This window comes from Hippopotamus amphibius, chromosome 13 (assembly GCF_030028045.1).
Source record: "Hippopotamus amphibius kiboko isolate mHipAmp2 chromosome 13, mHipAmp2.hap2, whole genome shotgun sequence".
NCBI lineage: Eukaryota > Metazoa > Chordata > Mammalia > Artiodactyla > Hippopotamidae > Hippopotamus > Hippopotamus amphibius.
In genome coordinates, this window is record NC_080198.1 from 31509093 (window position 1) to 31526205 (window position 17113).

The 17113-nt window shown below is 48.2% G+C and overlaps 1 protein-coding gene across 14 annotated transcripts in view; it reads left to right on the plus strand.

Annotated features, from left to right (window-relative positions):
- Positions 1 to 17113, plus strand: part of ARHGEF3 (Rho guanine nucleotide exchange factor 3) — a 295435-nt gene that overhangs the window by 16642 nt on the left and 261680 nt on the right. The window contains exon 2 of one of the 14 annotated variants that reach the window (XM_057704786.1): positions 16465 to 16565. The exons of 7 other annotated variants lie outside the window; for them this stretch is intronic. In XM_057704786.1, coding sequence (XP_057560769.1) covers positions 16525 to 16565 — 41 coding nt within the window. In that variant the 5' untranslated portion in view covers positions 16465 to 16524. Of the gene's footprint in view, positions 1 to 16135; positions 16156 to 16464; positions 16566 to 16840; positions 16864 to 17113 lie in introns of those variants that run through there. 6 more of the 14 variants (XM_057704791.1, XM_057704805.1, XM_057704804.1 and 3 more) reach the window with 6 other exon arrangements.

A 17113-nucleotide genomic window follows, 5' to 3' on the forward strand; every position in this document is an offset into this window, starting at 1 on the left:
GTCTTATCAGTCTCACTTTGTAGAAGAGAAAATGGGCTTATGGGGATAAAGCAACTTGCCTGAGGCCACACAGGCTGGGAATGGCAGAGATTCAGGAGGCTGGACTTGTAACCATGCCAACACATAAACACACACACACACATTCATGAAAGATTAGACTCCAAAATGTGACCTATCTCTAAATCTTAGGTTTAAAGATAGCTTTAACATTTTTTCTTTGTGCTTATGAAAAAAGTTGGAAGATACAGATAATAAGTATATTTTACAACAAAAAAATCATTAAATATCATTGCATTTTAGCATTTCAGGTCATTTTTATCAGTACCTTTTGGATCCCGAAGAGTGGATGACATTAAACAAACCCACTGAGTCCCGAGTGCCACTCACTGTGCAGGGCCCTAGGAGTATCACAGTCATGACACTTCTGTCCAATGTCTGTAAAACTGTGATGGCATTTCAAAAGGACCAGACTTATTTGGAACAAGTTACCATAAATGTTACAATAAATAAAAGTGTAATGTAGTTTGTCGCTGAAGGGAGCAAGCTGTAATACCTGTTTCTAAGGCTTTGTTTTTCTTTGTGTAAAAGGCCACATGTCTTGTTTTATGGAAAGAAACTTGCCCTTTGAAGTTTTTTTATTAGAAAGAGATTATGGGAAACATGTAACCCTTCCCTGCTTACGGTCACGTCTTAATGAATGTGGCAATGACAAGGACAGGACCAAAAAGTTAAAACCTGATCAACATGGGGGAAAGGAAATTCATCTTAGCCAAGAGTTTACATCTCGTCTCCTGAAATTTTATCAGTTAACCTGGTGGAAAACTGACTCCTTTAAGTCGCCCGTACTCAAGTTTTTGCTGTCTGTCTAGTATCAATACAAAAATCAATAAGAGTAAAATTAAGCACTTTTTTTTTCTGTTCATTACAGTGAGAGGCATTTTTTCATATGTTCATTCAACAAGTATGTATTGAGTGATGTGATAGCTGGGGTTTACTTCACTGGGAGGGGTGTAGAAGAAAAATAGGAATGAGTTGACCATTGAAGTTGTATGATGAGCACACTCTTTATACTTTTGTATGTGTTTGAACTTTTACATTTAAAAAAGTTGATAGATATATATATATATATAATATTGAGCATGTAAACCTTGGGTCAGAACAGGTGCTAGGTGCTAAGGAGGCCTTGGTGGTCAAGACAGGCTTAGATTCTGCCCTTCTGGAGTCAACAGACAGACTCCTTCAGGAAACAGATATTAATCAAATAGTCACATGAATGTAAGTAAAATTACAGCTGCGATAAGTGCTGAGAAATCATGAGCTGAGATGCAAAAGTCTGGTTAAGACCCCATTCCACCCAGGATTGGAGGAGGAACTAAGACCTCAGCTTGAGGTAGCATGAAGGGGGTAGGGGTGTGTGTGTGTGTGCACGCATGCACACACACACACACAGGCGTGCACTCAGGTGCACCTGTGTGCAAGCACAGTCAAGGCTGAGAGGCTATGGTTCTCTGCCTGCCTGAACCATGGTATGATAGAAGGATTTCAGAGTAGACCAGCTAACTGAGCGCCCTTCATCCTCTTAGAGAGCTCTTGTGGTGCATGTTCAAGAGGATAACTGAGGCAGAGCATAATTCTCCAGTGGATTCTGATTCCGCTTAAGGAAAAAAATCCAAACTTTTTCTTACCTTCCACTACATACCCTGCCACTCCCTGTCATGCCTTCTAGCAAGATCCCAGTCCCTGTTCTTTCTCAGTCTTTGTGTATGCCATTCCTCCTGTCTAGAATGTTCTTGCCCCTGCTCTTTTCAGGGCCAGCTCCTTTCCATATATAGGTCTTGGCTCAAATGTTGCAAGGGAGGCCTTCTCTTAGCACTTCTCCTTGTTTACTTTCTCTTCCCCCATTTTTTCTTAGTCTCTTCCCCAGGCTGTGAGCATGGTGACAACAGGGGCTACGTCTGGTCATATCCTGCGACTTCCCTATCACCCAGCCTGTAGATGCAGACAGTGGTGCTCAGCAGATCTGACAGCCAGGTGCTATCTTATAGGGTCCCTGTGCATATTCCTGCTTAATCATTTTGCATTTTAAAAGGATTTTGACCCATGTACAATTATCAAAATGGACTTATGGGAAGTTGTGGAAGTTTCATATAAGATGAGAGTACTTTGTATGTGATTTGTGTCCAGAAATTCTCTCAAACACTAGGGACATGTACATCTGAATTCTGTTGGGCTGCAGGAGGTGAGGCGGAATTAGACACTTCTGCAGGATCCAGGTAAGGGACACGGGTGTCTGGGAAGCTGTATCTTCCTCTGGGGGTGATAGAAGGAGGTCCTTCTTGTGTGTCTTGTTTGTGGTCAGAGCTGACGGAATGTTACCCTGAAAGTACACCCCAATCACCCCTACTTCATACCATATATAAAAATAATTCAAGATATGCTAAGGACCTAAGTGTATGAGGGTGAGTCAAAAATTATCCACTCGCTGACTGTAAAATTTATAGAAGTTTTAATATAACCAGATTGTGGATAATTTTTGACTCACCCTCATAGAAGGCAAGTCAGTGGAGCTTCTAGAAGATAATAAAGAAGAATGTCTGTATCAAATTAGGCAAGGCACAGATTTCTTAAACAAGACACAAAAAGCACTACCATAAAGAAGTTTATAAATTGGACTTTACTAAAATTAAGAACTCTTGTCAACAATAATGTAAACATGGATGAACTTGAAGGGCATTACGCTACATGAAATAAGTCAGACAGAGAAAGATAAACACTGTGTGATATCACTTATATGGGGAATCTAAAAAATACAACAAACTAGCGACTAAAACAAAAAAGTAGCAGACTCACAGATATAAAGAACAAACTAGTGGTTACCATTGGGAAGAGGGAAAGGGAAGAGGAAAGATAAGGGTAGGTAAAAAACAAAAGGGTTATTATGGGATTATATGAAATTATGTGTGTGAAACTTTTGAAAATTGTAAAGCAGTATAGAATTTAAACAATCTTTCATTCAATTAAAAAAGTTAAAAAAAGAATAAATTAGAAAAAAATAAAATTAAGAACTCTTTATCAAAAGACACCATTAAGAATGAAAAAGCAAGCTACAGTCTGGGAGAAAATATTTGAAATACATATGTCAAACAAAGGATTCATATCCCAAATATATATAGGACTTCTACAAACCAGTAAGAAACAATCCAATTTTTAAAATTTTTTAATAATGATTGTTTTTAGACATTTTTTTAAATTTATTTATTGGCCGCGTTGAGTCTTTGTTGCTGCTCATAGGCTTTCTCTAGTTGTGGTGAGCAGGGGCTACTCCTGATTGGGTAGTGCGGGCTTCTTATTGCAGTGGTTTCTCTTGTGGAGCACTGGCTCTAGGTGCGTGGGCTTCAGTGGTTGCGGCACGTGGGCTCTAGAGCACAGGCTCAGTAGTTGTGGCGCACAGGCTTAGTTGCTCCGCGGCATGTGGGATCTTCCTGGACCAGGGCTTGAACCTGTATCCCCTGCATTGGCAGGCGGATTCTTAACCAGTGCACCACCAGGGAAGTCCAGAAACAACCAGTTTTATTTATTTATTTATTTATTTATTTATTATAAATTTATTTATTTTTATTTATTGGCTGTGTTGGGTCTTCTTTGCTGTGCACCGGCTTTCTGTAGTTGCGGAGAGCAGGGCCTACTCTTAATTGCAGTGCATGGACTTCTCATTGCGGTGGCTTCTCCTGTTGCGGAGCACAGGCTCTAGGCGTGAGGGCTTCAGTAGTTGTGGAGCCTGGACTCATCACTAATTGTGGCTTGCAGGCTCTAGAGCATAGGCTCAGTAGTTGTGGTGCGCGGCCTTAGTTGCTCCGAGGCATGTGGGATCTTCCTGGACCAGGGATCGAACCTGTGTCCCCTGCATTGGCAGGCAGATTCTTAACCACTGTGCTACCAGGGAAGCCCACAACCCAGTTATAAAAAGACAAAAGACTTGAGTAAGTATGTCCCCAAGAGGATTCCAAATAATAAACATATAGAAAGATACTTAACCTTAATAGGCATCAGAAAATTTTAACCATAGCAAGAAAGCACTATATATGCACCCAGAATGGCTAAAATAAAAAAGACTGATGCAAAAGTGTTGGTAAAGACACGGAGCAACTGGGACTCTCATACACTGCTAGTGGGTGTATGAACTGGTACAACCACTTTGGAAATTTGTTTTGGCAGTGTCTACCCAAACTCAGCATATGCCTACCTCTGTGGCAGCAATTCCACTCCTAGAAATATATCCAAGAGAAACGAATGCCTGTGAGCGCCCGAGGACTTGTACATGGAGGATGATAGCAGCTTTACTCATAGTTACCAAAAGATGGAAACGACCCAAGTGCCCGTTGACAGCCATGTGAATAAGCAAATTGTGGCATATCCACACAATGGGGTACACTCAGTAATGAAAAAGAGCCTTTGGGTAGGGCATTAACTGGGAAGAACATGAGGAAACCTAGGGGGCTAGAAATGTTTTATAATTTGATTTGGTTGGTGATTGCATGGGGGTATAAATATCTGAAAACATTATTGAGTTGTACACTTTGTGTAGTTTATGTATGTTGCAAACTATTTTGTTATGTGTACATTGGGGGAAAAATATATGGTAATCTTTTTCTGGAGTTGTTGGAAGAAGGTTGGGGAGCTGAAACAGTGTCTGAGGCCAGGGCAGGCTGGAGGGAAGGCAAGGATGGAGCCCTTGAGAGTTTTCCCTGCCATGGTGCTCTGTTGTGTTCCTCCTCGTCCTCACCCATCTCACCCTCACATCCTGGGGCATGTGAGCAATAGCCACCACCAGTCCCTGGCGTGCTCCTTACTTTGTAGAAAGGGTCGGCTCTTAGGAGGGAGGGTGGCCTTTCCTAACTGTGGTGCTGTTTAAAGGAGAGGTGCACCTATCTGGTGTTCTCCTCGGACTTCCTGTAATGTCCCAACCTGGAAGGGGAGGGAACCTGCCTGTCGGCTATCTTTACCCGAAGCCAAGGGTTAAATAGTGGTGGTGGTTGGTGTTACTGGGTGGGTTGGAGGGGATCCATTGAGGAGGTGGAAGCTGCCTCTGTCTGCCTGGGCACATCACTCAGTACTCACACCCTGGGCTGATCCTCAACAACAAATCAAAGCCTGTAGTGTAGGTTGCCCAGGGTGGCCCAGTGGGTCTGCTGGCACAGATCTCCAAGCTGAATGGCCTGAGGGTCCCTGGGCCGGGGTTCGTGCCCCAGAGGATCCCTGGCTCTGCTTGGGTGCCCTTGCTGGTGTCTTTCTGACAGGAGAAGGACATGTATCATTTCCAGGCCTGGCTGCTTGAGAGAGAATAAGCACTCTGGTTGTAGATCTGAATGCCAGCATGGTTTGACTTTTATCTCTTTATGTCTTTGTGGTCTTCCATGTTCTATAAAAGTTTTAAGCCACTCTACCAAGAGAAGATGAGGAAAGCGCAGGGGTTAAGAGTATACTAGGCTCTGGAGGCAGAACGCTTGGGTTTCCAGGCATGACTTTGCACCAGGGACAGATGGCAGCTTGTGCTCAGGCATCACTGAAGACAGTGCATCGGCTGGTGGCCTTGAGCAAGTCGCTCTGTCCCTCCGTGCTTCGGTCTCTTTGTTGGATGAGAGAGGATAAATTGGAGATGAATCTGGATAACGTGAGAAGAGAAGCAGTACCACCATTGGGTTATTGTGTGGATTTGGTGAGGTAAGTAATGTAAAGCACTAAGGACAGTGCCTGGTACACAGTCAGTGCTTCATGGATGTGAGCGGTGGTGGTGATGGTGGTGGCAACAGTGAAGAGCAGTTAGATGTGCTGGAGTAGGAAAGGGCGTCAGCCCAGTGTGCCAGTGGGTGGAAAGCACCTTGAGTTACCTGCACATGTCTGGGCTCAGGGAATGTTCCATCGCTTTCTATTTTTATTATTCCATCATCTGACCACAGGCCCTCCATCCCTTATCCACAGTTACAGAATCAAGAAACTGTGTGTTTTTTTAAAAAGTTTGATGCAAACTCATTTGATGACCAAACCTGACCAGAGTTAGTAGGAGGCTCTTTATGGTGTGCAGCAGAAATAGTCACATGTTCAGCTGCAGAAATATCTACGTCCTTGATGGTCAGGTCAGGTGCTGCACCTGACCCTGCTGGGGTATTATGTAACATGCTGCATATACTTCGTACTCCCTTTCTAAAATGTAAATGTTATGAATTCTGAAACACGTCCAACTCCGAGGGTTGGGGAGAGTTGTCAGCTGTGAATTATTCTCCAGTTCTCCAGTGAGGTCAATTTCTCTTTTTTGCTAAAATGAGGGGACCCTTCAGTGAGTATCCTTGAGAGACTTGGACTTGCTGGGTCAACGGGCAGGCGAATTTTCAATTTTTATAGCTCTTGGCAGATTGCCTTTCAAAGAGATGAGAGAAGATGACAGTTCATTCCACCAATAGTATGTGAATGTGAATATTACCCCCCTGTTTCCAAGAGCCTCCTCTGCTGCCCACGGCCCCCAGGCTTACATCCCAGCTCTTTTGTCTGGTGCTCACAGCCTTCCCGTCTCGGTCTAGCTCTGGCCTGTCTGCCCAGTCTCTGACTTCCTGGCTTTTCTGCTACCATGCCACCGTGCTTGAGCCTCCGACCAGCTGCAGAGTCTCGTGATCAGTCAACACCATACCCCACTTCACCCCACCCCAGCACCCTGCACACACCCCTACTGTGTGCCCCTAGGCTCAGCCCTAGGCTGCACAGAGCTGCCCCTGCTCTGTGGCCTTGCCTTCTGGGGAGAGCTGGGGTTCCTGTTAGGTCTTTGAAGGCTCTGAGCTGAGAGACATGAGAGAGCCTGAGGGAGCAGAGGGCATCCTCTGTGGGAAAGCCCCGAGGCAAACTTGGGAGGAAGATTTGTATCTTCAGTCCTGTGAAAAGCCCCTGCTGAGAATTAAGCTAGGGAGTGACCTGGCTGACTAGGCTCATATTTTAAGTACCATGGGCTGTAATGGAAGTGTTAAATTGGTGTTAACAGTTGAGTTGGGGGGGGGGGTCAGGCCTTGTCACTGATTGTACATAAGGGGTAAGGAGGAAGGTCAAGGACACCTCTCAGTGCGGGTGTATCGAGGTGGGACTCAGGAGGAGGAGGGGATGACAGTGAAAAGAGCAACTGCTCTGGCTGCCAGGGTTCAAATCCCAGCCCTGGCTCTTGTTGGCATCAGGACCTCGGGCAGGGCATTTCACCACATCCCAAGCCTCACTGTTCTCATCTGTAAGATGGGGATTAGGCCAGCCCTCCTGTAGGGTTGTGGTGAATATGAAGAGTGTAAAGAGTAGTCAAGGGGCTGGCCCATAGTGGGTGCTGAATAAGTGCAAATCTTTCCGTCCCTCGTGCCACGAAGCTACCCTCTGTCTCCCTAGACCTGGCTTCTCTGTCAGAATTGCCTGCCTAGCCATTGGTTTCCAGATTCCTCTTCTTGTCAGGCCTTGCTTTCATTTTCTTGCTGGATTCTGAGTTCCTCAGAACCCAAATCACAGGCAGTGGAGCTTGGACATCTGCATTGCTGAGAAGTTCCCCAGATAAGCCCAGCTGCTGAGAAGACACAGTTCCTAGGGCAGGAACTGTGTCTTCTCAGAGCCAGTACCATTGGCAGCCGTGGGTAGATGCTCCTGGAATGAATGAACCATCAACAACTGTATGGTCTCATTTCCTGTAGATAAACCCAGCAGGCAGGACTGATCCAGTTTCCAGAGCAGCCCAGTGCTGCGCTGGCTGCTCAGAGTTGCCCTGGGGCGTTGTGGTGGTGGGGTGGCTTTAAAGTCACATACCCAGGCCGAGGCCTGGAGATTCTGATTCAGAAGGCTTGAGCTAGGGCCAAGTATGATTCTGTGCATGGATGGTTCTGTGTCCTGCTCCATCAGGACACCTGTGGGCTCTGAGTGCTGTGCATCCTCCTGGCTCTGACATCCTGTGACTCTGTCAGGGAAGCACAAGGCCCTTGGCCTCAGCCACAGGTCCTAGCATGTCCTGCCTTGCTGGGCAAAGTTAGTTTTCTTGGTGCCAGGTCACCAGGTGTGGTTTCTGGTGGCTGCTCCCCTCCTGCAATTAGCAGGAATTTAAACACCTGGCTATTTTGAACTTGTGTGCTGCTACCCCACCTTGTACAAGGGCAAGTGTCTTTATCACAGCTGATGCCCCAATAACTTGGGGGCCTGTGGCCCTAGTTTGCTTTGGTTTGTGGTCTCATTCTCCCTGCCAGCCCCTTGGGAGGGGGTGATGGAGAACAGCTGCTCTCACCCCAGCAGAGCACAGGGCTCAAGTGCCAGGCTTTGCATCTGGAAGCATCTGCCCCTTTCTGTTGTCCAAGCCTCCCTGGACACAGAGAAATGATTATAACCAACCGAAAGCATCCTCCTTCACTCCTATTTCCCTGCCACCTGCAAACTTCCTGATGGGTTTTGTAGAAGGTGCAGTCTTGCTCTTGACCTGTGTGAGCCTGCTGAGCCACAGAGGTCCCATTGTGGTGTCAGAAGCACCTCCCTGGTTAATTCTGTGCCTGAGCAGTGGGTGAGGGTTCAGCAGCTGTCAGAGCCAGGCCGGCACTGGACACATGACTTGGCTGGCCCAGTGCAGCTTGCTCGCATCTCACTGTCATTTCTTGTGTGCTTTGTAGGTGTGTGCCTCTCAGAGAGGAGGGCAGGGATTTGGAATCCTGGAGGGGATCTTTCAGAACAGATCCAGGTCTCAGCCTCTGACCTGGGGATCAGAGGAAGGGCCAAGCGGGCTGTCAGCCTCTGCGAGTCCGGGCTGGCAGGGGTGGGCGGTGGAGGCTCAAAGCCTCGTTCAGGGTGACTGTCACTCTAGTCACTTTCTTCGTGACTGTGGCTGAGGTGGCCAGTTTATCACCTCCTGAGGTGTCTGTGCTCGCACAGTCTTGCCTTCTGGGTGGACCTGGAATGGTTTCTCACTGGGTTTTTTTTTTCCTCTGAAAGTGCTCCTTCCCTCTTCTTTTCGTCCTCCTGTTTGCTCAGCATCCCAGTTCCCGAAGCTTCAGGTTCTGCCTCCCAAGCCCTTTAACCCAGATGCCCTGGGCTTGCTCCGTTCCCACAGAGAACCCCCTCTCTCACACCTTACTCCCCGAGACCCACAGTGCTGACTACAGCGTGAACTCTGGACTCATTCATGGTGGGAGCTCTGACAAATTGTTAACCTCTCCCCGAGGCCCTCTGCTTTCTCATCTTTCTGTTTCTTGTAAAGGGGAGGGGCCATCGTGTCCGCTTTGTGGAGCACTGTGCCAGGCTCTTCACCGGCACTGTTTCATCAAATCCCCACAAAAGCCCCGTGGAGCTGACACCGTTGCCACCCTGTATTGTAGCTGGGGAGACCAAGGCACCACACAGCCCTTTCTGGGCTCTCATAGCTGCCAAGTGGTAGAGGTCAAATTAGAGTCCTCATAGTCTTAACTTCAGAACTCAAGGCCTCAACTGGTTGTCTATATTGTGAATGTTTTCATCACTTACTGTATAGATCTTTTAGCAACTTATGGTACATCATGCTATTGTGGAATTATGGTATCATGGAATCACATCTCTCTTGCATTTGGCTGATGTCAATGGAACTAGAAGCTCTTACAAGAAAGATACAGCTGTTGAATCCCGCCGTTCCACTTAAGTGAGTGTATGTTCTTGAGAGGTGGGGGGAGACTGGGGGTGGTGAGAGCTGGCCTCACATCCCGCATGCCCCAGTTAAGGCATGTAAGGCAGCCCTGTTGTGAGGTTGCGGGTTATAGGTCTGTGTGTTCCCTCTGTCCCAACCACTGACTTTACCTGGAATGCGACTGAGCACACAGCCACCTACTCAGTACCGGGCTCCTCAAGGGAGGGGGCGCCCCTTTCCAGGACGCACCTTCTTTCCAAGGGGCTTTCTAGGGGAATTCTGGGCTCTGCAGGATTTTCCCACTAACTTTAGAATTTGCCCTCCAGTGTGAGAGGCTGCAACTGGTCCTCCCCTTTGTAGGGCCTTTCTCTGCTGATACTTGGGGTCAGAGCACAGAGATGGAGCTAAGACTTAGCCAGAGAGTTTTCTAGGGCAATCGGGCTGCATATTTACTCAGGTGCCAGAGTATATGGCATATGGGAAGTTTGGAGGCCTGGATCCAGGAGTCAGACAGATCCAGCTGCTCAGTCCCCGTGGTCCACTTCCAGCTGCTGGAGCGTGGCCAGGCTGCTTAAGCTGGAGTTTGTTTCCTTCTCTGTAAAATGTGAGTGACAATGTGCAGCGCTTGGGTTTCTTGGGTGACTTAATGCAGGAATAGAGAAGGTCCTTGATATGTCTTGATTCCAGTGAATTTTATATTGTCTTCAAGTGGCTAGCTACATACAATTTCATGAACCATTGTTTATAGTTGGATTTCTCAGAGATCACCCTTTTTTTTCTGCAGCTGTTTTTATTTATTTATTTATTTTTGGGGGTACACCAGGTTCAATCATCTGTTTTTATACACATATCCCCGTATTCCCTCCCTTCCTTGACTCCCCCCTCCTCGAGTCCTCTGCAGGTGTTTTGAAGCAGTCTTTGGGCATGAAGTATACTGTATGTAGGTGTTTGTCTTTGCAGGTAATGAATGACGGTGAGGAAGACGGTCCTCAGGATGAGTTAGTGAGTGTGACGTGTGTCAGTTCCATGAAGGTCACTTTAATAAATGCCCTGGTTGGTGAAGGATCAGGTCAGAAAAAATCTTTCCCTGCCCAAGGGATCCAGTTTTCTTCCCAGCTGGCAGCACTGGCACAAGGCCTTTCCTAGGGCCATTTTACATGACTGTCGTCTCCCTTCTGGACTTCTGTTGAGGGGGGCGGAGTGGAGACGAGCATACTTGGTTTTAGGCTTTTGCCCTGCTTCTTCCACTCTCTAGCTCTGTGGGCCTGGGAAAGTCACTTAAATGCCTCTGTGCCTCAGTTTCCTTATCTGTAAGAAGGAGGTAAGAGCACCTACGGTACAGCATTGCTGAGAGGGTCAAATGGGATCAGGCATTTGAAGCCCTCCACAGGGTGCAGGTCTCACAGGAAGGCTGCCGTCGCCATTGCCGGTGGTGAGGAGGAGCAGGGCAGGGATGGCAGTGGTGGCAGTGCTGACATGGTTCCCAGATCCCGGGGTGGCCTGCGCGCACTCCCTGCGCTTGGGCAGTGTCCACCTTACAGGGGGCAGCACGGACGAGAGACCCCAGGCTGCTCTGATCGCTGTGTCTCACTCCCTCCTACCTTTGGATCCTCCGTGAATGCGTGAGCATATGCTCTCTGCCCATCAGCAAAAACAAACTGAGTGTCCACCAAAGACATCATCGGAGGGACCTAGAAAGAGGCAGGCAGGTGGTAGTGGTTTTGTAAAAAAGCAAGGCTTTTCGACCTTTTTTTGTTGCATTGGAGCTATTTTTATAGGATGAGGACTTACCCAAGAACCCTGGCATATGGATCCCATAAGACAGGAGATGTCCTGATTTAAATTAGGACACTCTTCGGCCTAAGCACAGGTAGCTAGGAGCTTGACAGGACTTGACGACTGATGGTATCCCCACCAAACCCTCATTCTGGGATCTGGGATCTGATCTTCCACTGGGAAGACTGAGACTGGCAACGAGGATTTGAGGACTGACCAGACCTGTCCCCGACTCCCCAAAGGAGCATGTGATGGAGGCCATGCAGCCTGTACATGTTCAGTGAGAACTGGAACTGTTACGGCCCGTGCGGCGTGCTCAGCTTGGCGTCTCCATGCAACTAAGCCATGTGGAGAGCCCACCGCTGAAGCTGGAGGCTGCCTGGCAAGAGGGGAGTCCAGAATGCTTGTTGGAGCATGTGTGGTGATGGCATTAGCCTGCTGCATCCATTTCATCATTGGGGCATCTTGACATTGTATCTAGAAATGTAACACCCAAGTGCTTGGGTCCCCAGCATACCTCTTCCTCTGAGAGAGTGATTGAAGGGCTCAGGTGGGTACTGGGGGATTTAGCCTCTTGAAGCCTCATTTTCCTGTGATTCTGGGATGGCCAACTCCTATGAGGGTCCCTTTATTTCTTCCGCTGCGTGGCGATGGCCCCTGAGGTGCCGTGATTCTGTGGCAGGTTTGTGTCATCTTTCATGAGTGTGGACAGGTGCGGTTGGCAGAATTTGTTCTTTGGTTCAGCAAGTGTTGTACTTGTCCGTGTGCTCACAGTTTTGGGGTGCCATTGCATCCGGTGGCGTGGGGGAGACAAGCACAGATGGGATTTGAGGGAGGGGAGAGTGTGGCAGAGGTGCCAGGGAGTCGCTGGGGGGCCTGGGAAAGCCTGTGGGGATGAGGATGGTTGATTTTACGAAGGGTCCCTCTGAAGGTGGTTGTGGGGACCCCATTGCTAAATTCTTGCCCCCACCCCCACCTCCCCACCCAGGCCTCACAATGTCTGGCTTCCAGGAAGTATGGAGCAAAATACAGATAAAAATAGATAACCCTAACCACGAACGAAGTACATTTTCTTGGCTAAACACTTGGTGTAGATTGTCTCATGTTGCCCAGAGGCACAGAGCCCACGGAGACCAGATCCCATCCCTGGTTCTCTCCGGCCGCCGTAGGTGCTGCCCCTTGGAACTGTACACATCTCCATTAGTGCTTCACCACATGGTGCTGTAATGATCAGTGTTTTTTTTTAAACTTCGAGACAATTTTAGTAACTCCCAAATACATCAACCCTTTTTTGTTCTTGTAAAACTGCTAGTGGAACAACTGTAACTGAAGCCCTCCCTAACCTCCAGCCAGTCCCACGTCCCTCCTCAGAGACAGCCATTTAAAAACACCACCTCCTGAATAGTCTGCCCGTCCCAGGCAAGGGCACGCTCATCATATCCACACAGGTGCTGCGATCCAGCCTGTGGGAGGATGAGGGTGCCCTGCCGTGTCTGCGCCAGCCAGAGCACCATTTGGTATCTCACCGAGGGGTGGGCCTCAAGGGAAGGGGCCTCACAGGCTTGAGCCGGCTGCCAGCACTGTGGGCCATGGCGTGATGTCCCCGAGCCGGCAGGGCTGCCAGTGTCGTTATCGCTGGTTCAGTTTATCTCTGGCCACAGCAGCCCTCAGGAGTGGTGGCCTTGTCTTTAGTCAAGGCCTCTGGGCCACATTTTTGGCCACCAAAGAAGTGAGGTCATCTAGAGCAGGTGGCTTGGGGCATTGTGGTCACAGCCCCAGTTGTCTAGTCTGCCTTCGACTCTGACTTTGGCCCTGAGGTTGGCGGACAAAAAAAGGAAAAACGTATCCAGCTCTCTCCCTGTGTTGATAAAGACCTGGAGGACAAACCCTGACTGTTGTTTACTGATAAATGTTTATAAAGCTTCCGAAAGCCAAGCATGATGCAGAACAAGGAACAAGCCGGCTTCTGCAAATCTCTCCAGGGGTGTGTTGTCTTCTGAGATCTTAGGCTGAAAAGATTATTTGGTGAAGAGTCTTGATTTGTTATTTGTGTACTGTGAAGTTTTTGTTTTGTTTTGTTTTGTTTGTTTTGTTTTTGAGATCAAGTATGTCAGGTATTTACTAAGCACCAGCCTACCGAAATCAGGAGGAGGGGGGATCTGGGTCAAGGGCAAGGCTCTCAAATCGGAGTTCATGGGTTCAAATCCCATCCTTTGGTGATGACTTTTGGGACCTCGGAAAGTTAATTAGCCATTTTGTGCCTCGATTTCCTCCTACTCAAATAGGGATCATGGTAGCACCCACCTCATTGGGTAGAAGAGGAAACGGGATAATACTTGAGAAGCACTGAACCTCATGCATGTTAGGTGCTCAACAAAGGCAGTTATATCATTAGCAGTTATTATGAATTAGCATTAGAACTAGGAGAATTAGAGCTAGGAGCTTTAGAACTAGGAGGAGAATTGAACGGGCAAGACCTGATTTCTATTCTTGGGAGTTTGCAGTATGGGGAGACTAGATTAAAGCTATTAATATGTAACAGTAGCAATTAAGAGCAAATGGTGTGGTTTGTATGCCAAGTGCTACAGGAGTGTGGGGGAGGGGTGTTTTGGGGGTGGGGGGAGGGGGCAGTAGCATTGTGTCTGATGGGTGTGTCCATGGGTGTGTCAGGTGGGTGAAAGGAGTGAAGGAGAGACAGAGGAAGGACCATGCAGCGGGGGTCAGGGGAGCATTCCAGGTCTGTCTGTTGAACAGCTTTTGGGGTGGTGAGGAAGTCAGCTGGGATCTGCTTCATCCAGAGCTGAAATGACACATGCCTGTGGGATGGAAATGGAGGAGAGAGGCAGAGACACTGTTGCTGAGTCTTTTCCTTCTTCCTCTTCTTCTTCCCCTTCTCCTTCCTCTTCTTCTTCTTCTTCTTCTTCTTCTTCTTCTTCCCCTCCTCCTCCTCCTCCTCCTCCTTCTCCTCCTTCTCCTCCTCCACCTCCTCCACCCCCTCCCTCTCCTCCTCCTCCCTCCTTCCGTGTCTTTAGTTATAAATGCATTTATTGAATTTTCATAACTGTTGACCTCCAATTGTGGGATGCAAGGTTGGGGAAATTTAGCATATCTATATTGATTTACAGAAAACAAACAAGCAGCAATCTTCTTTTTGAGAGGATTATGGAAAACTCTGGTAGAGTTGGGGGAAACTGTTGAATAGACAAAGTGTACCTGGTTCTGCCTTTTCCACACACTGACTCATACAGCACGTGGTCTTGTGTTTGGTGTGGTTGGCTCAGCCTTGTCTTGTGAGCGTCCTCCTTGCTGCGTGTAGCTGTAGATGGTACGTGCTCATACACTGTGAACGACCACCTTTTATTTCATTCCTTCTACTATTGATAAGCATTTGAGTCACTTCTGTTTTGGGACTGGAGGTAAGCCAAATAATAGCCCCCCAAAAGATATCCAGGACCTCATCCCTGGTCACAGGTACCATTATTCACTGGCAAAACTTGTGACTTGTGACTGTGTTACTTTATGTGGCAAAGGGACTTTGTAGATGGGATTAAGTTAAGGGGCTTGACATGGGAGATGATCTTGAATTCTCTGGGTGGGCCCAATGTAGTTACAAGGATCCTTGTAAGAGGGATACAGGAGGGTCTGGTCAGAGGATGAGATATGACAATGGAAGCAGAGGTGAGAGAAGAGAGAGGTTGGAAGGTGCTACATTGCTGGCTCTGAAAAGGAGGAAGGGGCCATGAGGCAAGGAATGCAAGTGACCTCCAGGAGCTGGAGAAGGCGAGGGAATGGATTCTACCCTCGAGCCTCCAGAAGGATTGCAGCCCTGCTGACCCATTTCTGACCTCCGGAACTATAAGATGACGAGTTTGTGTTGTTTTAGACCACCACGTTTGTGGTTATTCATTACAACAGCAGTAGGAAACTAATACAGGACTGTTATGCATAGTACTGCTGAGAACATTCTGGAAAATATCTCTTGGTGCACGTATGTACCTAGGAGCAAATGCAGGTTGGATAGATATTGCCACTGTCTTCCAGGGTGATTGGACCAATTTATGCTCCCACCAGCAGCAGGATATGAGAGTTCTGGTTGCTTCACATCCTCACCAACGCTTGGTCTTCCTGAGAAGAGTTATTTTTCAGTGAAGAATTAGCAAGATTTGGTGTCCAATGGACACCTCATAGGAAGTTGATGCTCAGCAGATGCTGGTCACTGTTGATCCAGCCCGCTGAGGAGAGGGAGGGGGAAGTGGTGGGGCCAGTTTCTAGCTGGGGAGAATTTGGATTCCTCTTCCACGGAAGAGGAAGTGACTGGCACAGGAACTACTCATTAGCTTTAGATTAATACAGAGCTTTCCAGCCGAAGAGTTAGAACATCACTTATCTTAGTGACTTTCTGATTAGCCAAGGTGAGTGGTGGGTCTTGTGAGGTGGGGAAAAGGCCTCTGCTGCTCAGGCAGCTCCTCAGAGTTTGGAAACTGCCCTCGCATAAGTGCTGTGACCTTAATCACAAGCTAATCACAACCTCTGTGAGCTCCGGTTATGTCATCCCTAAGATGGGTGTGATCCTGCTTTCCCTGTGCGGCTGTGGGTGGATGAGAGGAGCCTCTCTGAGAGAGCCGTGAGCTTGCAAGTAGGAGGTGCTGAGTCAGTGGTAGCTCTGGTCATTACCGACAGCAGTATTGAGCACGGAAAACCCTACAGAAGTTGGCAGTTCCGGGTTCAGAGTGAGTATTCAGAGGCTGAGTGGCTGCTTTGGGAGGGGTCCGAGAATATCACTAGGGCGTCCAGGGTGGGTGAGGTCAATCCCTCCAGGGCTCTATAGAGATACTGTCTCCCCACAGCCCTGAAACTGCTTTTGAAACTGTTTGTTCATTCATTCATACATTCAACCAGTACTGAGCTTTACCTCATGCATTATAATACAATGGTTAGGAACACAGACCCCCAGAACAAATGCCTGGTTCATATTTGGCTTTGCTGTTCGCTGTCTGTATGGTCTTTGACAAATCTTCATCCAGTTTTCCACTTCATAGAGTGAGGCAGCGCCTGCCTCCTAGGGCTGACGTGAGGATTTGAAGAGATAATCCACGTCGATGTCTGCGCCTTGGGCACCCCTCAGTGCTGGGGTACAGAGGTGGGTGCCCCTCGTCCCCGCCCCTAGCTGCAGGCTGAAGGGCAATAGCTTCTTGATGACTGTCTACAGAAAACCTGCTCCAACACCAGGAGGCAAAACCTAAAACCCTGACCCAGAACTAGCCAGTGGGCCTGTGGAGGGCAGGCTCTGACCTCATGGCTGCTGGGGAAGTATGACTTGGAGGAGAGTCTGCTGTTGGCATCATTTGGAATATAGGTGTCAAATCCTCTTGCAACAGTTACTGTGCTGTGGAAGAGCTTGCTACACGGAGCAAACTTGGCTTCCAGGCCAAGGTGAGGTGAGCGGAGGTGTTCACAGCCGCAGAAGTGACCCTGGTATGGGCTACTGCTTTCTCCCCTCTCCCTTCATGGTGGGAATGCAGCAGCACCTCTGGGACTCTGAGTTCAAGTCCCATCACCCTTCTGCCTCTCCTCCTTCCAGGATCCACATCTGCCCTCTGGCCTTTTTCTGGGTCCCTCCATAATGCACATGCCTCAGCTGAAGAAGTTAAACTGTGATGGAAGCCAGAGCGGTGGCCTCAGACAGGG